At 43.5% G+C, this 26,072-nt stretch overlaps 1 protein-coding gene across 1 annotated transcript in view; it reads left to right on the forward strand.

Annotated features, from left to right (window-relative positions):
• Positions 1–26,072, forward strand: part of BRCA1 (BRCA1 DNA repair associated) — a 290,350-nt gene that overhangs the window by 155,133 nt on the left and 109,145 nt on the right. The window contains exons 15-16 of the mRNA XM_040331227.1: positions 6,082–6,380; positions 20,653–20,740. Of these exons, the coding sequence (XP_040187161.1) occupies positions 6,082–6,380; positions 20,653–20,740 (387 nt within the window). The remainder of the gene's footprint in view (positions 1–6,081; positions 6,381–20,652; positions 20,741–26,072) is intronic.

Raw genomic sequence — 26,072 nt, forward strand, 5'->3', positions numbered from 1 at the left:
CCCCATTGTGTTGTGTTTGTTACTGGGCTGTCATTTACCACTGTGTATGCACCCACATGTGTGACGCTATAGTCACATGGACTGCTCAGATGTGATGGGGTGGCAATACTCCACAAAGAAACTCACTTAGAAGTGGGCATGTGCAGAGTTGACACCACAGCTGCAAAATCCCTAGATTAATTGGTGACTTGGACAGAAGGTGGAGATAGAGAGCAGTTGGATCAACCAGGTTTTTTTAAGAATACACATAACGAATCTCATAGTGATTGAATGAGTATGAACATCATGAAATACATTCAAGGCAGTCCTATAACACACAGTTCTAATCCAGGCTGTTGCAGAGAAATGTCCTGTTGGAAGGGAACAGGATGGTTTAGTCACTGGATTGTCAAATGTCCCTAGGTCCCAGTATGCTTTGGGCATTGAATCATGATTCTGCCAGTTGCTTGGAAAGGGGTAACTATGGATGCCAGTTTTACAGGATGGGGGAACTGTGATGGGGTTTCTTTCAGTTCAGGGGATGTGGTCTCCTCAGGAAAGGGTTTTATTTATCAACATTCTGGAACTGCAAGCAGTCTCCCTCGCTCTGCGTCACTGGACGAGGCAGCAGCAAGGGCTTCCAGTTGAAGTCCAGTCGGACAATGCCACGGTAGTGGCATAGGTGAACCATCAAGGAGGCACCAGGAGTGGGGCTGCCCAGATGGTGGTGGGTTGCATTCTGCCATGTAGTATATAGTACAGATCCCAGGTCTCCAGACTCAACGATCCGCAGGTAATTATAGTAGACACCCTAGTAACACTACAAGACTATTTCTCCATAATTTGCCTTTCCTTTGGTTCAGTTCCTTCGAGTGGAAAGAGCCACAGTGTTTCTGATTGCCAGTATCGTAAACTTGGCAGTGGGCGGTCCTTGACCGCTGCCAGCTTGACCGGACCTCCTGTCTCAGGGTCCAAAATTGAGGCCCAGGTGCTGAAGGACCTTGGGGTTTTGGGCATGGTTATTCCTTCATTATTGAAAGCTGTCTGCCATGAAAATTTACTGTAGGACCTGGAGGTCTTATGTGGGCTGGTGTGTGGCCCCTAGATACCAACTGTCTCCCATTTTGTAAGTAAGCACATTTATTCAGGGGGTAACTCGCATGGTTCTGCCTGTTAGGTCACCTTTGTATCTGTGGTATTTAAATTTGGAATTTGTGAGATTTTGTTGGTCCTTTTGATTCGGAAGGTTACATGGTTAGGTTGAAAAAAGACACAAGTCCATCCAGTTCAACCATAGAAAAAGAAATAAATTAGGGCCGAAACAACTAATCGATTAATCAACAACTAATCGATTTATGAAATCGATTACAATTTTCATAATCGATTAATCGCCCAGTAACATAACGGGGTTAAAAAAACTAAAATTAGCCCTTTATAGTACAAATAAGCAAATCGCTACTGTAAATATTACTTTCACTGTCCCATAGTAAAAAAAAAAAAAAAATTAACCCCTTACAGTAGCGATTATTTGCTCTTTTTGTACTTATTTTTGTTTTTTTAACCCCATTATGTTACTAAACATCTCGGGCCTGGGTCACACCTCTGTTTTTTGCAGAAACACACTACAGTTCATTTACATGTTTTCCTATGGGACACATTCACATCCATGATTTTTTTTCAGCTGCTGCGTATTTGGAAAGGGCAAGGACTTTTTAACGCAAAACGGTGCTTTTTTTTTTTTTTGGTTCAATATACTTCAATGGAGAAGCTGCAGAAAGAGAAGTAATGTGTTTTTGCTGGCAATTTGTGTTTTGTAATCTGCCCAACAACAAATTGGCCCAAAAAAAATGTAAAATTGCAATTTTTTTTTTAAGGCTATTATTCGATTAATCAAAACAATAATCGGCCAACTAATCGATTTTGAAAATAATTGTTAGTTGCAGCCCTAAAATAAAAAATATCGTACAATCCCATATACCCAATTCTATACCCACAGGTTGCTTTTTTTTTGGTCTCTATCACGTTAAGTGTCAATTTCCAGCTTGTTAGAAGAATTTTTTTTTGGCACTGCATCATGACACGGTAGTACTGCGTCCCCATCCTTTATGCTTGCGGAAGGTTTTGAATTTTCACCTTAAAGTGGAAAATTACATTCTGCTAGATCACTTCAGGCTGGCCCCTTTTGCAGGTATAGATATGTAAAACATTAACCACTTAGGACCCAGATCATTATGTAGGTTAAGGACCTTGCCCCTTTTTGCGATTCAGCACTGCGTCACTTTGTGACAATTGCGCGGTCGTGCCACCTGGCTCCCAAACAAAATTGGCGTCCTTTTTTTCCCACAAATAGAGCTTTCTTTTGGTGGTATTTGATTACCTCTGCGGTTTTTATTTTTTGCGCTATAAACAAAAATAGAGTGACAATTTTGAAAAAAAATCTATATCTTTTACATTTTGCTATAATAAATATCCCCCAAAAATGTATAAAAACAAATTTTTTCCTCAGTTAAGGCCGATACGTATTCTTCTTCATATTCGCAATAAGCGTTTATCGATTGGTTTGCGCAAAATTTCTAGCGTTTACAAAATAGGGGATAGTTTTATTGCATTTTTATTCATATATTTTTTTTTTACTACTAATGCCGGCGATCAGCAATTTTTTTCGTGACTGCGACATTATGGCGGACACATCGGACAATTTTGACACATTTTTGGGACCATTGTAATTTTTACAGCAAAAAGTGCTATAAAAATGCATTGTTTACTGTGAAAATTACAATTGCAGTTTGGGAGTTAACCACTAGGGGTCGCTAAAGGGGTTAAGTTTGACCTCATATGTGTTTCTAACTGTAGGGGGCGGGGCTGGACGTGTGACGTCATTGATCGTCTTTCCCTATATCAGGGAACAGACAATCAATGACACTGCCACTGTGAAGAACGGGGAAGGTGTGTTTACACACACCTCTCCCTGTTCTTCGGCTCCGGTGACCGATCGCTCCGGCGGCGATCGGGTCCCACGGTCACAGAGCTTCGTACCGGGTCGCGTGCGCACGCGACCCCACGGCTGGGCTTTAAGAGACACGTACAGGTACGTGATTGTGCCCAGCCGTGCCATTCTGCCAACGTATATCGGCGTGAATGGGTCATTAAGTGGTTAAAAAGAACCGCCTATACAAGGAGAATCCACCAATGCACACTTCTCTGCACATGCTCTGTTGCTCTCTAATTTTAGGCATTGTGCCCAATTTGTAGAGGCCGATCTGACAGCTTAAAAATTTACTGCTGTTCAGAGCCTGTGGGCTTCAGCAAATGGCAGTCTCCGTCAAGAAGAAACAATGCTGAAGGCAATACAGAACACATTCATTTTGATAGTTTAATTAATAATGTTGAATGTATGTTCCTTGCTAAGGAACATTTGGTTTATCAAGTTGCTATGGATAAAGTTCCACTTTTTTCAGGGCATTGTCTTTCCTTTGTTTTTCCCAATCCTACACACATTGGTTGTGGTTTGGGCTGCAGGATGTGTTTGAAAATGTCTGTGGCAATCAAGCGGTTGGATTTATTTTTTGTCCTTGAATGTCCTGGTAGCTATTAAGTCAGAGCTTGACAAATTTTCTTGGAATCTAGGAGCCAGCTAAAAAATTTAAAGGAGTCAGGAACGCGCCCCGTCCCGCCGAGCTCACGCACAGAAGCGAACACATATGTAAGTAGCGCCCGCATATGAAAGCGGTGTTCAAACCACACATGTGAGGTATCGCCACGATTGGTAGAGCAATAATTCTAGCCCTAGACCTCCTCTGTAACTCAAAAGATGCAACCTATAGAATTTTTTAAACGTCACCTATGGAGATTTTAAGGGTAAAACTTTGTCGCGATTCCACGAGCGGACGCAATTTTGAAGCGTGACATGTTGGGTATCAATTTACTAGGCATATAATTATCTTTCACAATATTGTGCGAACTTTATTGGTGTCTTATTTTTTACTTAAAAAAAGTGTATTTTTTCCCCAAAAAGTGCGTTTGTAAGACCGCTGCGCAAATACGATGTGACAAAGTATTGTAACGACCGCCATTTTATTCTATAGGGTGTTGGAATTAAAAAGATATATAATGTTTGGGGGTTCTAATTAGAGGGAATGAGATGGCAGTGAAAACAGACAGGGGAAGCTCCTATAGCATTGCTGGTTGGTCTTGTCATACCAACGGCCACCACAAGATGGTGCCAGATCACAGAAGGAAGCATAGGCCTGCAGAAGGCCACAAAGCCGCGGCCTCAATTACCGGTAGGCGCGGATGGGGGAGCATGGAGATACAGGATACCCCAGCTGTGCCGCGCCAGGTCGCTAATTCTAGTCGCAATTGCAACCTGGCGCCCGGGGGTTTGTCGAACCCTGTATTAAGTCGACCATTTCACAATAAATTTGTCAGCTTATTGCCCAAGCCTATGGCTTGAAGGGCAGGGTTCCACTTTTTCAAGTAGGGGTGCATTCTACCAGAAGTACTGGTAAAAGTGTGGAAGCACTCTACCAGAAGTGTGGGAGCTTCCTGGGCTATCCATCAAAATGCATCAGTGGCTCAAATTTGCAAGACTGCAATGTGGTTGTCAATGCATGCCTTTACAAGGTTTTACCTGGTAGAAGTGGCAGCTGCCGAGGATACTGCTTTTGGCTAGCTGTGTAGTAATTCTTGGGTAGGAACGATGATTGCCATGTCTCCATCCCCTCCTCAGCATTGTTTTGGGACATCTAAGGTAGTCATGAATTATATCCTGCTCTGTGTCCTGTGATGCACGAAAAAGAAAATTAGATTTTTGTACCTACCTGTAAAATCTATTTCTTGGAGTACATAGGGACAAGGACAAAGAGGTCACTCCACTCTCTTTAGGGTACATTGCTTATTCTAAATTGAGGAGCTTCCGGAGTGGAAGGGGATATATAGGGGACTTCTGTTTTTTTGTTTTATAGTTCAGCACCAGTGTGCATTCGCCTATATAAAGTCATGATTTATAGCCTGTTCTGTGTCTCGTGATGCACTCTAAGAAATAGATTTTACAGGCAAGCACAAAAATGTATATAATTTTATTAACGGGTATCCTTTATGTGCAAAATATTTACAGTTCATATGAGATAACCTAGCCCTGAATTTGGCTGCTTTAAAATCATAAAAGCAAGGATTGGCCATTCATTAATTTACGAGGGTCTCATGTGTGAAATTCAAGTCAGTTCCCATATACATTTAAGCCTTTTATTATTACTGTAATCATTAACTCTTAGGCTGGGTTCACACAGCAGTACGGAGCGGCTCACAGCAGGGGTCCAGTGCGTCTCTGTTCTCTGTTTCAGGTCAGATTTCCACCCAAATTTTGGGCTGAATTCGGACCTGAAACAAGACACACAGGACTCCTGTGCAATTTGCACTGGAGCTGCTCCGGAGATGTGTGAACCGGCTCCATAGGGAGCCAGTTACAATCTCCTTGGAAAGAAGTGAAAGTAAAGGAGCGCCCGGCATCCAGTAAATGCAGATGTTTTGTTTGACTTTTCAGCAATAAAATGAGGCGTGTTTTGGGGGACTAAGGACTCCCCCTTTATATGGGCTGCTAATAAAATTTGTTAAAAAATGGTCCTGTTGGTGGGTGCTTTTGGCACATAGATCGGACCGATAGATGTCTAAACGCGAACTGTGTTCAGCCACAAGGCCATACCTCGCGGTAGCAGCCCAGGCCCTTACAGGGCTCACCACCACCTTTTTCTCCAACTGGGCACAAACCTCTGGGAACCAACTCTTCCCATCTACCCACACCCTACATAACCTACAGCAGTGAATGATCGAGTCAGTCCAGTGCAATCTACACCTCCTCTCCTAGGTCACAATCCCCCGACATGCAAATTGAATGCGGGGAATCCGGCATCCAGTTTGCAATAGTGTCAACCCAGCCTTATAGCTTTTCTTTGCAAAACATATTTCAATTTCTGTCACAGGCCTATTCACCAGGAAATTCAGATGTAGCTATTAAATGTATCAAACTGCATCTTCTGTAGATGGCTAAATCTCAAATTTGCGAGACATGTGAAATGTTTTTTTTTTTTTTTAACTGTAATGCAGATGCATGTAAACCCCCATCAACTAGTCTAAATCAAGCTACAGCCTCCCCAAGAAGAAGCCTGCGAAGTACAACTCAGAGTAATGGAGCCATGAACAAAATTTCCACTAACAGACAAAGGGATTCTACGGAGGTTAAACGGCAGCAGCAAACAAATATTGGTGGTATTAAGAGAAGCTCATCTCCTACATTCACATCACCTATAAGAACTAGAAAGGGTTCAGCATCAAGCAAGATTCCTGTAGTACCTAATAGGAGAAACTTTTCCATTGTGGCATCAGGCCTTAGTCAGAGTGAGCTGGTAAGTAAACTTTTTGTACGTTCCCTTTTTCTGCTTTGGAAATACAGTAATGAACCCATTACCGTGTGATGCATGTCGAATTATATTTAAGGATAATAAAATAGTAAATACCATAGTAAACCAAATTTCTCAGTGCATATCTTAATCTTGAATCTTTTATAAAAAAAAAACGTTTTAAGTATTAGTGTTAGGAAGCTAGTTGTTAGTTAATTTGGAAAGGGTATAATCCCCAATCCTGATTAAATTAGTAGGTACGATGCCCAATGCGAAGAGAAAGGAAAGATAGATTTTGGTGCTAGGGGACTCAATTCTTAGAAGGACAGAGAGGGCAATCTGTGACAGACATGAAGCGCCGAAATGTATGCCGTCTACTGTAAATAATATAGCGAAGCAGCGCTAAATACTATTTTAAGTGCTAATATAATACAGGTATAAATGAATATATATCTATTCACAATGTACATAAGTTGCAATCCAGCGACGTCACATATAAGTCAACTAACATATATACGAATAATACAATATAAAGTGCATCCAAAGTACCAAAAGAAACTATATCAAAAAATTGTCTCTTGGGGTATAAAAAGTGCAAAAAATATGTGCAAACGGGTGAAAGGGGGGAAGGTTTTACAATTGTAGATGAAGGATGATAGACTGTAGCTAGCCTTCTCCAATCCGCCCCCTGTGTGTGCTAGCCTCTCCCAACTAGTCTAGTCGTGCATCAACAGACGTCTCACACAGATATGTTGCTTTTCCTCCTCGTGAATGTATCCTGCACAACGGGTCACTGCAGTATCAAGACTGTTTCTCCATAGAATCTAAGTTCCATGACCAGCTCCTCCAAAATAATATCTCCAGAGCCACAGTATAGAAGAGAAGAGGCTCCATAGTGTAGTAGTTAAAAATTGTATTGATTTATTTAAAAATGTATAAGAAACATGACAGTTTAAAAATGGCAAAAAGCCAGCAACAAAAAACATGTCAAACACAGGGACTTCTGGTCACGGCCGTAACCGGAAGTGACATCGCCAAACTTCTCCCGGACATGTTACGTCGCAAGACACGTGACTTTTTTTATACCCTTGAAAAAGTCACGTGTGTTGTAACGCAATGTGTGAGATATCATTAGGCTTTGTATCAGGCTCCCCCCCCCCCCATGAGTCTATAATTCTGGATCAAAGATGACAAAATAAACTTCAGGAAGTAAATTAAAACAATTACAGTAATTCTGCAACATACAATACATGATGTCAGGGTTGGTAATATGATGGTTCCAAGGAGAAAACTAGTACATTGTGTTATTTACACATCCTACTCACACACTGACATCCTTCTATGCATGGCACATACAGAGTTATGTACTTGTTATGTCAACAGCAATAGAATAATCTAGAGGCGAAATGTCAGGGAGAAAAAAGTGCTGTCCAGAGGAGCCAATAATCCCTTTTTTTTCTGTGACAGGGTAGAAAATTGGAGTATATGTTAAGTTCCTTCAGGTGCAGTGCATATGGTAATGAGATCAGTTTTTACCGCACTGAATAAAAGGCAATTTTGTATATAGAAACCTATCATTTACATGGCTTGATTTTTTTTTGATTCTGTTTGTAAAGAAATGACTGCTTTAATATGAACTGCGATTTGCTTCTTTACCAACACTTTTTTTTCTATGCATTGCCCTCTGTTATCTCCTTGCTTACCAGCTCAGAGGATGTCATAATCCCTTGAATGAGTCCTAGTAATTCTGTACAGTCGATAGTTTACCCTGCTGCTATTACAATGGGGCAATGCTTTATTCACATTACATACAGCAGTGGTTTGTTTTATTAGGATAGTTACAGAGCTTATAACCCACTAGTGTGGACGTAATAGAGAGACACATGCTGGAAACATCATCTGCTAGCTGGGTTCTGTGGTTCCCCTCTTTTATGGACATGTTTTTTGCTAAAGTAGACAACCCATGTAATCCATACATACTAAGAAACCAATAAATTCAGAAATTAAGTTATGTGTAATAAAATGGAATGACGCAGGGAAAGAGTATTAAACACACGGAGAAAGGGAGGTGCAAAAAGGCATGGAAAGCCAAGACACCAGCTAAAATCTGTCAGTAATTAGAAAGCAATCCGGCCCCTTGTCCATGCAAATTAATATCAGCTGGTTCAACTGATGGCCTATAAAAAGGTTTCTCATAAGAAACATCTCATGATGAGTAAAAGCAAAGAACTCTCAAGATATTTGCAACCTTATTGTTGAAAAACGTACTGATGGCATTGGTTACAGAAGGATTTCCAAACTTCTGAATGTTCCAGTGAGCACTGTTGGGGCCGAAGTGGAAAGAACATAATTTCACCAAAAACCAGCCACGATCAGGTGCTCCTCCCAAGATTCCTGACAGAGGAGAGAGAATTATTATTAGAAGAGTTGTCCAAGAGCCAAGGACCACTTGTGGGAGAGCTCCAGAAAGACCTGGAATGTGTAGGTACAATTGTTTCAAAGAAAACAAGTAATGCACTCAATCACCATGGCCTGTATGCATGCTCATCACACAAGTTCCATTGCTTAAGAAACATGTTATAGCTCATTTAGAGTTTGCTGCACAACATTTAGACAAGCCTGTAAAATACTGGGAGAATATAGTCTGGTCAGATGAGACCAAAATTTAACTCTTTGGATGCCATTTTACACAGGTCAAATTGATTGCTCATAACTCCAAAAACACCATACCAACAATGACATTTGGAAGTGGGAACATCATGGTGTGGGGCTGATTTTCAGCATACGGTACTGGTAAACTTCATGTTGAAGGAAGGATGAATGGAAAAATGTACCAAGATTCTTGATCAAAATCTGCTGCCATTTACCAGGATAATGACGGTGAAACGAGGGTGGAAATTTCAGCAAGCTACTGATACCAAACACAAAACCAAGGAAACTCTCAATTGGTTTAAAACAAAAATCTGCTAGACTGGCCAAGCCAATCATTGGCTTGCATCCATTATAAAATCTGGAAAGAACTAAAGATCAAAGTTCAAAGAAGAGACCCATGGATCCTTCAAGATTTGAAGACTGTGTGGAAGAATGGAACAAAAACACAAGAGAAATGCATGCGAATAGTTTTTCTTTACAGGAGGCATCTTTAAGCTGTCATTACCAGCAAAGGATTTTGTACAAAGTATTAAATAAATATCAGCGTGTTCAATACTTTTCATATCATTCCATTTTATTACACATAACTTAAATTCTGAACTCCTTTGTTTTGGTGTCTTTGTATGGATTGTTGACATGTGGTGAAAATTTAATGTCGATAGCACCTTTAAAATCTATTTATGTAGAAAAAGGGTGACATGTTAACTACTTATTTTACCCCCTGTATGTAAATATATATATATATATATATATATATATATATATATATATATATAATCGGGGATATGCCATTAGCGGACCGCCAGCTGTTGCAAAACTACAAGTCCCATCATGCTTCTGCCTCTAGGTGTCATGCTTGTGGCTGTCAGAGCTTTGCTATGCATCATGGGACTTGTAGTTCCGCAAATTGCATACAGTCAGGTCCACAAATATTGGGACATCGACACAATTCGAATCTTTTTGGCTCTATACACCACCACAATGGATTTGTAATGAAACAAACATGGTGTGCTTTAACTGCAGACTTTCATCTTTAATTTGAGGGTATTTAAATCAGATGAACGGTTTAGGAATTACAACAGTTTGTATATCTGCCTCCCACTTTTTAAGAGACCAAACGTAATGGGACAGATTAACAATTGTAAACTTTGGGGGTCCTTAAGCTCCGCGAGACAAGTGCGTAAAACCGTGTCAGTAAAGCATTTGGTGACCAAACAAAACAAAATAAAGCTTTTCTTCAGCATCCAAAACGTCACAACAAAAGTCCTGCTTGTTTCCAGCATAAATTAGGAAAAAGTCTTTCTTCAGAAAAACAACCAAAAGAAAGGCACATACGTTTTTAGTAAGAAGTCCTCCAGACCTTCCCTGCAGACACAGCTTCACTTCCAAACTACTCAAAAGTCCTCTCTGAGCAGCTAGCAGACTTCCATCTTGTCCTCACAGGTGCACTCTCCCAACTCACTCACTCCCTCCAGCATCACTTCCTGCTTTAATGGGTGGTTGTCTGTGAGATTTTAACCCCTTGTGCGCTGGCTTCCAGGGTTTAGGAGTGGAGGCTCCATCCCACCCAAATAACACTTTGGAGCCTCCAAAATTCCAGGCCCCAAACTACTTTATTAAGATAGAGAAGACTGCGAGCCAGTCCTCTCTGAATTAGTGCCTGCCTGGAACTTTTCACCCACTTTTGGGTGACCCCCTGAACCTTTACCTCTATTTAAATGGACCATAGTCCAAACAGTGGTGCCGTATAGCACCCGTCCAGGACCCACCCCTGGTGTCCTGTACATATCCCCCCCCTCTGCCTCAACGCGGAGGTGTTGGAGGCAACAGTAGACACCATACAATGGACTCGGGAGAGGGCATCGGCATTCTGATGCTGTCTCCCGGGTCTGTGCTCTACCATGAAATTGAACTCCTGGAGAGAAAGGAACCACCTTGTTACCCTGGCATTAGTGTGTTTATTCTGTCTCATCCAGGTAAGCGGAGCATGGTCTGACACCAAGCGGAACTTTCTGCCCAGGAGGAAATATCGCAGGGAGTCTAGAGCCCACTTGATGGCCAGACACTCCCGCTCCACCACCGCATAGTTTCTTTCAGCTGCCGTCAGCTTCCTACTAAGAAAGACCACAGGGTGCTCCTCCCCATCGATTTCCTGAGACAGGACCGCTCCCAACCCTTCGCTTGAAGCATCTGTCTGTACTACAAAACCTTTTGTAAAATCTGGAGCTACAAGCACCGGATCTTGGCACAAAGCTGTCTTAAGCTTTTGAAAAGCCGTCTCGGCCTCGGCGTTCCACTTTATCATCACTGACTTTCTGCCTCTGGTCAGGTCGGTCAGTGGTGCAGCAACAGTGGCAAAGTTGGGGACAAACCTCCTATAATAGCCAACTATGCCCAAAAACGCTCTGACCTGCTTCTTGGTTAGGGGACGGGGCCAGTCCTGTATGGCCTCCACCTTACTCATTTGGGGCTTCACCAGCCCTCTACCCACAATATACCCTAGGTATTTTACTTCCTCCATCCCAACGGCACACTTCTCGGGGTTGATGGTGAACCCTGCTCTTCTTAAGGAGTCTACGACTGCCTGAACCCGGGGAAGGTGGGACTCCCAATCAGTGCTGAAGATGACTATGTCATCTAGGTAGACAGAAGCGTACCGTTGGTGTGGACGCAGAGTTTTGTCCATGGCCCTTTGGAACGTGGCCGGGCTGAGTGTAGACCAAATGGCATCCTCTTATATTGGAAGTGGCCTTCTGGGGTAGAGAAGGCTGTCTTCTCCCTGGCTTCCTTAGTCAGGGGAATCTGCCAGTACCCTTTTGTGAGGTCTAGCGTGGTAATGTACCTGGCAGGCCCCAACCTTTCAATTAGCTCATCTACTCGTGGCATGGGATATGCGTCGAATTTGGAGACTTCATTAAGCTTTCTGAAGTCGTTGCAGAAGCGGAGGGTGCCGTTGGGCTTGGGTACCAACACAATTGGACTTGACCATTCGCTCTGCGACTCTTCAATGACTCCAAGCTCGAACATTCTTTTAACCTCTTCGGACACTGCCACCCTATGAACTTCTGGGATACGGTAAGGCTTTAACCTGACTTTTACATTGGGCTCGGTCACAATGTCATGCTCGATGACGTTGGTGCGACCGGGCAACTCTGAAAACATATATCTCTATTTTTTTGTAGAAACTCTTTTGTTTGCTGGGTTTGAGGTCTAGTCAGGGTAGCAGCAACCTGTACCAAGTCGATCCGTGCATGGTCCCCTGACTGTACCCCTACTACCGCTGACACTTGTTCTCTGTCTCTCCAGGGTTTCAACAAATTGATGTGATAGATCTGGTATGGTTTTCTTTTCCCTGGCTGGTGTACCTTGTAGTCCACCTCACCGACTTTCTCTACTACCTCAAATGGGCCCTGCCATTTGGCCAAGAATTTGCTCTCTACCGTGGGTATTAGAACAGCCACCCGGTCTCCTACTTGGAACTGTCTAATTTTAGCCGACCTGTTATACACTCTTCTTTGGGCATCCTGAGCCTTCTGCATGTGCTCCTTCACCAGTGGCATCACCTTAGCCACCCTCTCTCGCATTTGAGAGATATGCTCTACCACCGTTTTGTGTGGTGAGGATTCACTTTCCCACGTTTCTTTTACCAGGTCGAGTAACCCCCGGGGCCTTCGACCATACACTAACTCAAATGGCGAAAAACCTGTGGATGCTTGCGGGACCTCCCGGATAGCAAATAACAGGGCAGGGAGTAACATATCCCAATCCTTCCCATCTTTCTGGACTACTCTTTTCAACATGGATTTTAGGGTTTTATTGAATCTTTCGACTAGGCCATCGGTCTGTGGGTGGTAGACAGACGTCCACAACTGCTTAATTTGAAACAATTTGCACAAGTCCGCCATTACCTTTGACATAAAAGGGGTCCCCTGGTCTGTCAGGATCTCTTTGGGGAACCCGGTTCGTGAGAACATTTGAAACAACTCTCTGGCGATGGCCTTAGAGGAGGCTTTCCTCAAAGGGACAGCTTCTGGATACCTAGTTGCGTAATCTAGGATGACCAATATGTATTGGTGGCCCCGTGCCGACTTTACCAGGGGTCCCACCAGATCCATAGCGATCCGTTCAAACGGGACTTCGATAATCGGCAAGGGCACCAGAGGGTTTCTATAGTGTGGCACTGGGGCGGTTAACTGGCAAATGGGACAAGACGCACAGTATCTTTTAACCTCGGCCTTCAACCCTGGCCAGTAAAACCGGTCCTTTATCCTGGCCTCTGTTTTCTCCGCCCCCAGGTGTCCTCCCAGTGCATCGTTGTGGGCTAGATCGAGGAGCATCCGCCTATATGGTTGGGGAACCAGCAACTGCTCTATAGTTTCCCCTCGGCTCTCAGCCACTCGATACAAAAGTGAGGGAACCTCTGGTCTGCGTCTGGCATTTGTGGGACCCCATCAACAACAGAAACCTGCTCTCGAGCATTGACCAAGGCAGGGTCCCGTAATTGGGCGGTACCAAATGCACCTCTGGACACATCTAGATCTGGATGTACTGGCCTTGAGGATGTTTCCCCTTCATCCTCCTCAACCGGGGAGAGCTCCTCATCATCCTCCCCCAGCATGACTTGTAATGGGAAGACCTCCCCCCCCTCAGAGATCAACCCAGGTTTAAGACCTGGGTCAGGGGCCTTATCCTCCACATTAGCATTCCCTGCGACTTCATTATCAATGGTAGGTATTTCTATATCAGAGGGGTGTATTTCAGCTCCGGACCCCTCGGACCCTGTCCCTTCCAGGCCCAGTGCCCCCAGTTCCCCTGGTGGTGCCATTTGCACCTCGTTCCATAGTTCCAGAAATAGTGGACAGTCCCGCCCCACTATGATGTCATGAATTAAACTGTTTACCACCCCGACTTCCTGTGTAACTGAGGCATGGCCATAAGAGACAGTCACCGGAACCAAGGGGTACTCCTTGGTATCCCCATGAATGCATACCACCCGAAGAGTTTTAGTCACTGGTCTAAGCCTCCCAAGTACCCTGGTATGTACTAATGTTACCATGCTACCGGAGTCCAGTAGGGCCCTGGCAGGAAGGTGGTTCACCCACACTTCACACTCAAACCGTCCTGCAGCCAGGTCAAGATGAGTGGTACACACACTTCGCACATAAAAGGAGCTTCTCCGACCAGTTCCGCACTCCATAGGCTCCTCCTGCAGTGGGCATTGTGCCCGGGTATGCCCCCAGGACCGACATCGCCAACATTGTATGTCTCCCATCTTTGGTACAGGAACCGACCTCCGTGGTTCTAGGGCAGATGGTGTAAACCTGCGGACGCCAACATCTGGCAAGGCTTCTCTCCTCAGGTTGGTGGCTGGTCTGGGTGTCCTTGGCGTGGGTTCTCGACGCTTGGCAGGCCCAAGCAGGTCCTCCACCACGGTATACCGTTCAACCAGCTCGATCAGCTGGTCAGCATTAGTAGGGTTTCCATGGCTTACCCAGCGCTGTAGGTCATCTTGTAGGGACCGTAGGTACCGGTCCATCACCACTCGTTCCACCATTTGTGGACCTGACAACTTTTCTGGCTGCAGCCATTTTTTAACTAACTGAATTAGTTCATGCATCTGGGACCTGGGTGGTTGGTCCGATTTGTACCGCCAGCGATGCACCCTCTGAGCCCGGACAGCTGTGGTCACTCCCAGGCGGGCCAGGATTTCAGCTTTTAGACGTTCATAATCTTTGATGTGCTCAGCTGGGAGGTCAAAATAGGCCTTTTGCGGGTCACCAGTGAGAAAAGGCGATATAATGCCGGCCCATTGGTTCCGGGGCCACGCTTCTCTCTCTGCTATCCTTTCAAAGGTGGTAAGAAAGGCTTCCACGTCATCGCTGGGTGTTAGAGCCAGCCATTTCTTGCAGAAGCTAACAGACACTGGGTTGCTAACGGCAACGACCGCTTGCGCTTGTCCCTGAGCCAGCTGCTGTACGGCCTCCTGCAAGGCAGCCACCTGTGCTTGAGTGGGCCGTAAACTGGGCGGATAGCAGCCGTGTATTTTCCTGCTGCGCAGCTATAGCCTGTGCCAGGGCCTGCTGCTGCTGAGCCATCGCTTTCTCATGGCGACGGTTTGACTCTGCTGACGCTTGCTGCTGGGTCACAGTGGCTTGCTGCTGGGTCACAGTGGCTTGTGCCAAAGCCTTAACGACCTCCTCCATGCCTTTGTCTGCTGTTTGTAACGCCTGGGCTGACTTCACCCAAGACATGCCATAAGTATACTGTCTCTTTAAATGTCAGTTTTAAACGGTTTTTGCGCCTGCAAATGCACTTTGCCCGCATTCGACACCAATTGCAAACTTTGGGGGTCCTTAAGCTCCGCGAGACAAGTGCGTAAAACCGTGTCAGTAAAGCAAAGGGTCTTTATTGGTGACCAAACAAAACAAAATAAAGCTTTTCTTCAGCATCCAAAACATCACAACAAAAGTCCTGCTTGTTTCCAGCATAAATTAGGAAAAAGTCTTTCTTCAGAAAAACAACCAAAAGAAAGGCACATACGTTTTTAGTAAGAAGTCCTCCAGACCTTCCCTGCAGACACAGCTTCACTTCCAAACTACTCAAAAGTCCTCTCTGAGCAGCTAGCAGACTTCCATCTTGTCCTCACAGGTGCACTCTCCCAACTCACTCACTCCCTCCAGCATCACTTCCTGCTTTAATGGGTGGTTGTCTGTGAGATTTTAACCCCTTGTGCGCTGGCTTCCAGGGTTTAGGAGTGGAGGCTCCATCCTACCCAAATAACACTTTGGAGCCTCCAAAATTCCAGGCCCCAAACTACTTTATTAAGATAGAGAAGACTGCGAGCCAGTCCTCTCTGAATTAGTGCCTGCCTGGAACTTTTCACCCACTTTTGGGTGACCCCCTGAACCTTCTACCTCTATTTAAATGGACAATAGTCCAAACAGTGGTGCCGTATAGCACCCATCCAGTACCCACCCCTGGTGTCCTGTACACAATCATAAACCAAACTTTCACTTTTTAATACTTGGTTGCAAATCCTTTGCAGTCAATTACAGCCTGAAGTCTGTAACGCATAGACATCACCAGACGCTGGGTTTAATCCCTGGTGATGCTCTGCCAGGTCTCTACTGCAAATGTCTTCACTTCCTGCTTGTTCTTGGGGAATTTTCCCTTTAGTTTTGTCTTCAGCAAGTGAAATGCATGCTCAATTGAATTCAGGTCAGTGATTGACTTGACCATTGCATGACATTCCACTTCTTTCCCTTAAAAAAACGTTGGTTTGCTTTCGCAGTATGGATCGGGTCATTGTCCGTCTGCACTGTGAAGCGCCGTCCAATGAGTTCTGAAGCATTTGGCTGAATATGAGCAGATAATATTGCCCGAAACACTTCAGAATTCATCCTGCTGCTTTTGTCAGCAGTCACATCATCAATAAATACAAGAGAATCAGTTCCATTGGCAGCCATACATGCCCACGCCATGACACTACCACCACCATGCTTCTCTGATGGGGTGGTATGCTTTGGATCATGAGCAGTTCCTTTCCTTTTCCATACTCTTCTCTTCCCATCACTCTGGTACAAGTTGATCTTGGTCTCATTTGTCTATAGAATGTTGTTCCAGAACTGTGAAGGACTTTTTAGATGTTGTTTGGTAAACTTTAATCTGGCCTTCCTGTTTTTGAGGCTCACCAATGGTTTACATCTTGTGGTGAACCCTCTGTATTCACTCTGGTGTGAAGTCTTCTCTTGATTGTTGACTTTGACGCACATACACCTACCTCCTGGAGAGTGTTCTTGATCTGACCAACTCTTGTGAAGGGTGTTTTCTTCACCAGGGAAAGAATTCTTTGGTCATCCACCACAGTTGTTTTCCGTGGTCTTCCGGGTCTTTTGGTGTTGCTGAGCTCACCGCTGCGTTCTTTCTTTTTGAGGATGTTCCAAACAGTTGACTTGGCCACACCTAATGTTTTTGCTATCTCTCCGATGGGTTTGTTAAGTTTTTTCAGCCTGACGGCTTGCTTCACTGATAGCGACAGCTCTTTGGATCTCATATTGAGAGTTGACAGCAACAGATTCCAAATGCAAAAAGCACACTTTAAATGAACTCTGGACCTTTTTATCTGCTCCTTTGTAAATGGGATAATGAGGGAATAACACACACACACCTGGCCATGGAACAGTTGAGAAACCACTTGTCCCAATACTTTTGGTCCCTTAAAAAGTGTGAAGCACATATGCAAACTGTTGTAATTCCTACACTGTTCACCTGATTTGGATGTAAATACCTTCAAATTAAAGCTGAAAGTCTGCAGTTAAAGCACATCTTGTTTGTTTCATTTCAAATTCATTGTGGTGGTGTATAGAGCCAACAAGATTAGAATTGTGTCAATGTCCCAATATTTATGGACCTGACTGTATCCCTGATATATACAGTGGGAAAAATAATTATTTGATCCCCTGTAGGTTTTGTAAGTTTGCCCAATTAGAAAGAAATTAAGGGTCTATAAATTTTATCATATGTGTATTTTAAATGGGAGAGACAGAATATGAACCAAAAATCCACAAAAACCACATTAAAACAAATGTTGTTATAAATTGAGTTGCAGTTCAGTGAGTAAAATAAGTATTTGATTCCCAAGCAAAACATTACTTGGTCGAGAAACCCTTGTTGGCAAACACAGAGGTAAGACTTTTCTTGTAGTTAGTGACCAGGTTTGCACACATCTCAGGAGGGATTTTGGTCCTCTTTTTTACAGATATTCTCTAAATCATTAGGTTTTCTTGGCTGTCATTTGGCAGCTTCCTCCATACATTTTCTATAGGATTAAGGTCTGGAGGTTGGCTAGGCCACTCCATGACCTTAATGTGCCTCTTCTTGAGCCACTGCTTTGTTGCCTTGGCAGTATGTTTTGGGTCATTGTCAAGACCCGTCCATGACCCATCTTCAGTGTTCTGGCTGAAGAAGGAGGTTCTCATTCATTGGCCCTTTAATGTGGCAAAGTCAGTCTGTACCTTTAGCAGAGAAACAGCCCCAATGCATAATATTTCCACCTCCATGCTTGACTGTAGGGATGGTGTTTTTAGGATCATAGTCGGCATTTTTCTTCCTCCAAACACGGTGAGTCTCCCTCCTCAAGAAAGCTTGTGTACAGTCATGCCAATGAACAGCTGAATGATACAGAGAAGGATTAAGAGAAAGTGCTGTGGTCAGATGAGACCAAAATTAAGCTTTTTGGCATTAACTGGACTCACCGTTTTTGGTAGAAGAAAAATGCTGACTATGACCCTGAGAACACCATCTCTACAGTCATGCATGGTGGTGGAAACCTTATGCTTTGGGGCTGTTTCTCTGTTAAAGGTACAGGCCAACTTTGCCGTATTGAGGGGCTATGTATTGTAAAATCTTGGATGGGAACCTTCTTCCTTAAGCCAGGGAGGTGGGTTTTCCAGCATGACAATGACCAGAAACATACCACCAAGGCAACACACGAGTGGCTCAAGAAGAAGCATATTAAGGTCATGGAGTGGCTTAGTCAGTCTCCAGACCTTAATCCTATAGAAAATTTATAGCGTGAGCTTAAACTTTAAGTTGCCAAGAAACAGCCAAGAAACCTTAAGGATTTAGAGAAGATCTGTAAAGAGTGGAGTGGAATAAAATCCCTCCTGAGATGTGTGCCTACCTGATCACCAACTACAGGAAACGTCTTACCTCTGTGCTTGCCAACAAGGGTTTCTCCACCAAGTACTAAGTCATGTTTTGCTTACAGATTAGCTAAGAAGAAAGCACAACAGTAATCTTCTCTTTTTATGCTGGACGGGTCTCATTGAAATCTCTGAGAAGCCTTTTATAAGAAAGCTATGAATCTCTTTTTTTTTTGCAATAGGGAGGGGAAACTGGAAACTGTGAAAAGAAACCTAAAGTTCTACGTGCACAATATTTCATAATTAACCGATTGAACAAAATAGAAACTTTTTATTTTAAAAAAAATTATAAGATGATAAAAAACTCATGAAGGAATTCACTTTATATTTCCTTTAACTGCTACTTGTCTCGTAAAAAGTAATATTTTTTATGGCTTCAGTAAGGTTTGCCTACCATTTATTAGATTGACAGCATTGTATTTTCTCATATTTCTTATGGTGGTTTCATGTGTCCACTAATCAATAAGGTGCAGCTACAAAGCAGAAATGCAAGCAAATTTCTTTTGAGTGTTCTGAGACTTTTGCTTCTAAAAATGACCTTTTGGCTTTTTCCTCACATACTTCAGAGCTTGCAAGATTCTGGGTTTTGGACAAATGCCATCAACAAATCACATTCAATAATCCCTCCACCAGAGCTTTCAGTTCTGCTTACTGTATAAATAATGTAGAACAGAATTTGATTACACTAGAGAGAAGAATTACTCTACATCTTCTCTTTAGGACAGCACACATATGCTAGAGAGAGAGTCAAAGGAACAGAAGGGTATCTTTTTTTTTTTTTTTTAACTCTTTACATACCAATGTTTCTTCTGCCTTTCATTCACTATATCTGGTCTCCCACATTACACAGAATATGGAAATGCTATTATTTTAGTAAATATAAACTGCTAAATACCTTTTCTCATGAGCAGTATAAAGCAGTCTTGTGACTCCTATTGGTGTCCGGCCCAGTGCTGGTTAAAGCTTGTAGGAGGAGTTTCATTCTCATCTGACTGTCCTATGAGGCTGCATGACCCCTGGCCCTCTGTCTGGAGAGTGCTGTATGGCCCTCTGCTGAACGCATAACAAAAAAAAAAAGAAACTCTCTAGCAATACACACCAAACTGAGCATGTGAATAGTGTCCCAAAGACTCTATCAGCAGATGGTTTGGGGACTGGAAGAAGGGGAGGATCAGAGAAGATATAATAAACAGCCTATTTACACAGTACAAAGGATTAACCTCTTAGGTTCCACAGTGTGGATATAACAAGCATGCTTCGCTGCATATACAGACTCATTTTACTGTTTTGGGTTTAGTAACACGTAAAGGACATATTTGGAGTGTTGATTTGGAGTCGAGAGTCAAGTTAGCTTTTTTCCTTGGTCTTAGTTTGAATCTACATAAGGGGTGATTAGAGTGGCAGATGAGGCTCAAAAACCTGGACTGCAGATATCAGTACACCCCTTGCCTTTAGGTTCTAGGTCTAGGCCTTGTATCACAGGCTTCTCCAGGCCATTTATGCTGATACCACAAATTGGTGTCAATAACTTGTCCATCCTTCAGCACCGCTCTGCACATATGTGAAACTTGGTGTAGAATGAATGGTCATATGCATAGGCCTGCATGCCAACATTGTGTGCTAAATTTAAAGGGGATTCTACAATTAGATTTGGATGTGTGTGACTAGCTTTATTCCAGAAGCCCTTGCAAGGTAAAAAACAAAAAAAATCATATATAAGTGTTTTTGTTTGGTGTTTGCCCTTTTATGGCATCTGCCTTATTTTACTTAGGTTTGTGTTTGTATGATCGTTGCAAGAACAATAGGTTCTAACTTTCTTCATGGCAATCATTGCTGTACAATACATGATTCTCAATGTTGTTTGAAGCGGTGTTCAGCATATTTGTTAAGGATGAAGGAATAACTAGTGTTTCTGCTTTCAGATGCTGGTACAGAAATTTGCAAGGAAAACCCAGAGCATCCTTACTGGTGAGGTGTCAGAATCAACCACTCATGTCATCATAAAAACAGGTGAAGTCCATAAAAATATTGTATCGCCACATTCTTTGCAGCGCTCCTTGCCATTGCAATAAATAAAATTTGATTTTGGTCAAATGTATATCTAGTAATATGGATTTCAAGGGGTTATTGTTACTGTACTGATCTTCTTCTTGAAGCACTGCCTTGAAGTACGTTTTTTTTTTTTGACATATCCATTATAATTTTTTTGTTGTCAGAACACAACAGTCTTGCTCCACTTCCTCTAAAGCCCCGTACACACAGGCTGAATGCCGAGCAACATCGGCAGGTTTAATAAAAAATGTCCGACATTTATCCCGTGTTTATGCCAACCGGTTTGACAGAAGCCGGACGTGAATGCTGGAATACCAGCAGCAGACCGTCTCCAGATCAGCGCTCTCAGCCAATGGAGGAGAGCACTGACCAGAGTTTTGTGGCTGGGGGCTGTTTCCCTGTCAGAACACAACAGCTCAGGTGGGGGAGATCTCTGTACTAACGTCGGATCATTTGTACAGCGGCTCCTACCAGAGCTGACCAGAAAAAAGTCTGTGTGTACCAGGCTATAGGATATTGATTCTTGTAGTGGTGCTTACAATACTTGTATCACTAGTTCAAAATCTTGCCTTAAGTGGGGTACAGTACACACTATAACAAAATCAGGCAAACGATCACCCCGTTTTCCTCGATGTTTCAAAGCAAGTAGGAACTGAGAATAGAAATAATGTCCGGAAATTCTCATACAACAAAGGCTTTTTTTTTCTTTCTGTTATTTGTTGTTTCTGATCACGTGCAGTCTTTCGTATCTGATGTTTCTCGTACGATAACGATACACATTACATGAAAATTTATCTTTCTGTTCACATGCGATTTTTGGAGTTTGTCCCTTCGGAAACTTTTGTTTGCAAAGTCTGAATCGGATGTCGACAATATAGAAAATCGAACAATTGTGTCTCGTACGGAAATTCTTCTGATTGTCTTATAGTGTGTATGAAGATTTAGATCTCTTTGTACTACAGTAACAATTAAAAGGTATTGTAACCTTTTATTAGGTCCTGTGGTTAAGTTAAGTAAAATGTGACATATGATGAGTTTACAGAAAGGTCTGAAGTGCTAATCAATGATGTGCTGTATATTTTGCTCCATTTTCTTCCATAACAAAAGTGAAGTTAGGCCCACCTTTGTAGACTAATTAGGCCCTGATTTATGTGTTTGAGGTATCTTATAACACCCCTTGAGCTTGGCAACAAACTTAATATGTATTAGCCCTGCAGAGATTTCTAAGCTTAAAATCACCATATTTTTCATGTGAACAAGTAAGGGGAATGTCTCTGGTTTTAATCTAATTGCAGTTTTGCATCAAGCACACCTAACAAACCTCTCAGTTTTTCGTTTTGGGAAAAGCTAACTGTGATTTTAATTTTCTTGCCAGCACTGTCTGGTGTTCTGCCATCTAAATGATATCTGCGTGTAGGTTTTGGTTGGCAGTGTTTTATACAAAGAAAATTACTGCCATAGGAACCAAGTGCAAAAAAAATGTATTAACAGACATCTCTGCCTTAACACGTTATTGCAATGTGTAAAATAAAGTTGAAGAAAGAGATTTTTAGAAGAATGAGGGATGTGTGAAAACCAAAGCAAATACGTTCCGGTGCTGCCTACTGCAGTCAGCTAAATTGAAGTCCCCAGGCCCTTTTCTCTCACTAAATCCCCTGGAATCACTAAGCATTTTTTCCCCCCCGAAATTATCTTTGTTCCACGCATCTTTTAGGTTTTGTAGCCTATCCTAACATAATTATACATTGTTTTTCTGGAACAGAAAAGAGGCTTTCATTTGTTTATTATGAATAAATCGTAAAATATATATATTAAAAAAAATATATATATATGTTTACTCCAAAAATAAGCAAGTCTGCTGATTAAAATGAAATCACATTAGTGCAACATATCCCCCACCATCTCTAAGGGTGAGAACTGATCGATTAAACACAGCTGATTGCTCAATTCTCTTCTCCACTCTGAGCAGAGAGCTGGTGACTGTTAGTCACCACTGTCTCCTCTGCCCCCCACCCCCGCCAGCACTGGGCTGTGGAGAGGGTGGGAGCTCAGGCTCACTGAGGGGCTGAGCCAAGTGGTGGTCATGGTTCCTGGGTGGATCCTAATCATATGGTTGCAAATTTCCCCCCGCCTGGACTTGGCTCTTTGATGTCGGCCGATAGCGGGCTTCAACCCGCTGTCTGCTAAAAAAGGTTCACAGGAGTGCAGAACGAACTGCACTCCGGTGATCCACAGGAGAAGTATAGACAAACCAGCTTTGACTGTACTTCCCCCTTTAAACAGGGTGTGTTTAGTATCACTTTAAGATCACTGATCGACTTATTACAATGGCATCTGAAAGTCAGTGGAATGTATTGGGCAGCAAATAAACATGTTCTCCATGAAGCTGGTCTGTTGAAATCAGAAAAAAAACTGGGCATTGCAGTTTGTTGTGTATTGGGCTGTGTGGTGTCAGACTGGTCAGGGTGCCCATGTTGACCAGTGTCCAGTGTCTACAATGAGCATAAGAACTGGACCACAAAGCAATGGAAGAAGGCGGCCTGGTCTGATGATTTATGTTTTCGTTTAAAACGTGGAATGACTGGGTGTGTTTTGATTTGCTACCTCGAAAGGAGATGGTACCAGGATGCAATATAGGAAGAAGGCAAGCTGTGAGGCAGTGTGATGATTTGGGCAATGTTCTGTTGGGAAACAGATTTGGGTCCTGCCATTCACTTCCCACCCAGGCTATAGCAGAATGACGGCCAGGTGGTGGTGGTTCAGTTATCCTGACTGGACGCGTCAAATGACATTTAGCAGGATAACTGCCGCCACGCGCACGTGGGGGGTGCGCATCGCGGCGAGCGGTGGTGCGGCAGTCTGACACACTGCTCCACCGATCTCGGTAAAGAGCCACACGGAGGCTCTTTGGACACGGCTGATCACGTGGTAATCACGACTGATTATGATGTAAACAGGAAGAGTTGTTGATCGGCTTTTCCCCATTCACGTCTGACAGGCGTGAGTAGAGCAGAGACGATCGACAGCTCTCCTGACAGGGGGGGGTGTGTCTGCGCTGATTGTTTATCAGCGCAGCCCCCTCACGGATGCCCACACTGGACGCCCAGGGATGCCGCCAGGTACATCCTCATAGCCACCAGAAATGCCAATATATGCCAAACGGTGCCCACAGATGGGCACTGACTGGCACTATTATGGATGCCTGCCAGATCAGTGATGCCCAGCAATGCCACCTGTCAGTGCCCATCATTGCCCACCTATCGGTGCCCATCCGTGCCACCCATAATTGCACATCAGTGCCCGTCACTCCAGCCATATCAGTGTCCTTCATTGAAGGAGAAAACGTACTTATTTACAAAATTTTATAACGGTAACAAAGAAACCTTTTTTCCCCCCAAAAGTTTCGGATTTTTTAATTTGTTGTTTTTTATTTGTTGTGCAAAAAATAAAAAACCTTAACAATGATCAAATACCACCAAAATAAAGCTCTATTTGTGGGAACAAACCGATAAAAAATTTGTTTGGATACAGTGTAGCATGACCGCTCAATTGTCATTCAAATTGCGACAGCGCTGAAAGTATGCAAGTGCCTGGTATTACACCCCTTCATAGAAATGGTAATCCCTGGTGGCAGTGACCTCTTTCAGCAGGATAATGCATTCTGCCATACTGCCAAAATGGTTCAAGAATTCAAGAATGGTTTAAGGAACACAACGAGTTTGAGGTTTTGACTTGGCCTCAAAATTCTCCAGATCTCAATACATCAAATATCTCGGATTTTCTGTAAATACAAGTCTGATCCATAGAGAACCCACTTCACAACTTACAGGACCTTCTACTGACAGCATGGTGCCAGATACCACAGCATACTTTCAGAGGTCTAGTGGTGTTGGTGTTCATGCCACAATGGGTCAAGACTGTTTTGGTGGCAAAAGGGGACCTTAGGTGGGTCATCCTAATGTTATGACTGATCAGTGTGTATACTGTGGGGCAGATCCACAATGAAAGTACGCCGGCGTTTCTAGTGATACGCCGGCATACTTTCAAAATTCCCGCGTCGTATCTTTGTTTTGAATCCTCAAAACAAGATACGACGGCATCTGGGTTAGATCCGACAGGCGTACGTCTTCGTACGCCTTCGGATCTTGGATGCAATTCTTCGGCGTTCACTTGATGGCGTTCCCGTCGTAATCCGCGTCGAGTATGCAAATTAGCTATTTCCGACGATCCACGAACGTACGAGCGGCCGTCGCATTCTTTTACGTCGTTTCCGTTCAGCTTTTTTCGGCGTATAGTTAAAGCTGCTATCTGGTGGCGTATGCGATGTTAAGTATGGCCGTCGTTCCCGTGTCGAATTTGAAAATTTCTATTTCGTTTGCGTAAGTCGTCCGTGAATGGGGCTGGACGCCATTTATGTTCACGTCAAAACCAATGACGTCCTTGCAACGTCATTTGGAGCCATGCACCCTAGGAGTTTTGACGGACGAGGCATGCGCAGTTCGTTCAGCGCGGGGACGCGCTTCATTTAAATGAAACACGCCCCCTACTCGCCGCATTTGATTTCCGCGCCCTTATGCCACGAGAGATACACTACGCCGCCGTAACTTACGGCGCAAATTCTTTCAGGATTCAAACCAAAGCCAGGTAAGTTACGGCGGCGTAGCGTATCTCAGATACGCTGTGCTGGATTCAGATCTTTGTGAATCTGCCCCTGTATGTGTAACCCACACACCACCTTAATCGTACAGTACAGGGCACTTGCAAAGATTAAAAGGACATGCCCCCCGATTGTTTCCCTGTAACCCTACCCAACTGTGTGAGTCCTCAGGTTTTTTGCAAGTGCCCTCAGGTGATGAACCTCTTCTCCCTTATGAGGAAATCGCTCGCAACTAGCTTAACTAGTTCATTCATTTTTGGATTCTTCAATCGGCTCTTCCCTGTTTTCTAATACAACAATAGAAGCAGTGCATTCATGTGGATGTGACCTCAGTAAAACCGTGGGCCCGTACTCTGACCCTAATCTGTGGAAATGGCCTGTGATTTTGCTTTGGACGCTGAATCCTGCATAGGCAGTCTACTGGACACTTTGTGTAGTTCTTGTAGTTCGCTGCGGGGTACTACACAGGTCCAGGGGTGTGGTTCATCCCTATGGAGCCCAGACCCGGCAGACACTTTTGGGGGTATGCCCACCATGGCAGGCAAAGCCTGGACTCTATATAGGGATCATAGGGACCAGCAATGTGGACAGGTAAGAAATGGTCACCTGCAAATGAGACAAAATATTTCAATT

This window comes from Rana temporaria, chromosome 12 (genome assembly GCF_905171775.1).
Source record: "Rana temporaria chromosome 12, aRanTem1.1, whole genome shotgun sequence".
Classification (NCBI taxonomy): Eukaryota; Metazoa; Chordata; class Amphibia; order Anura; family Ranidae; genus Rana; species Rana temporaria.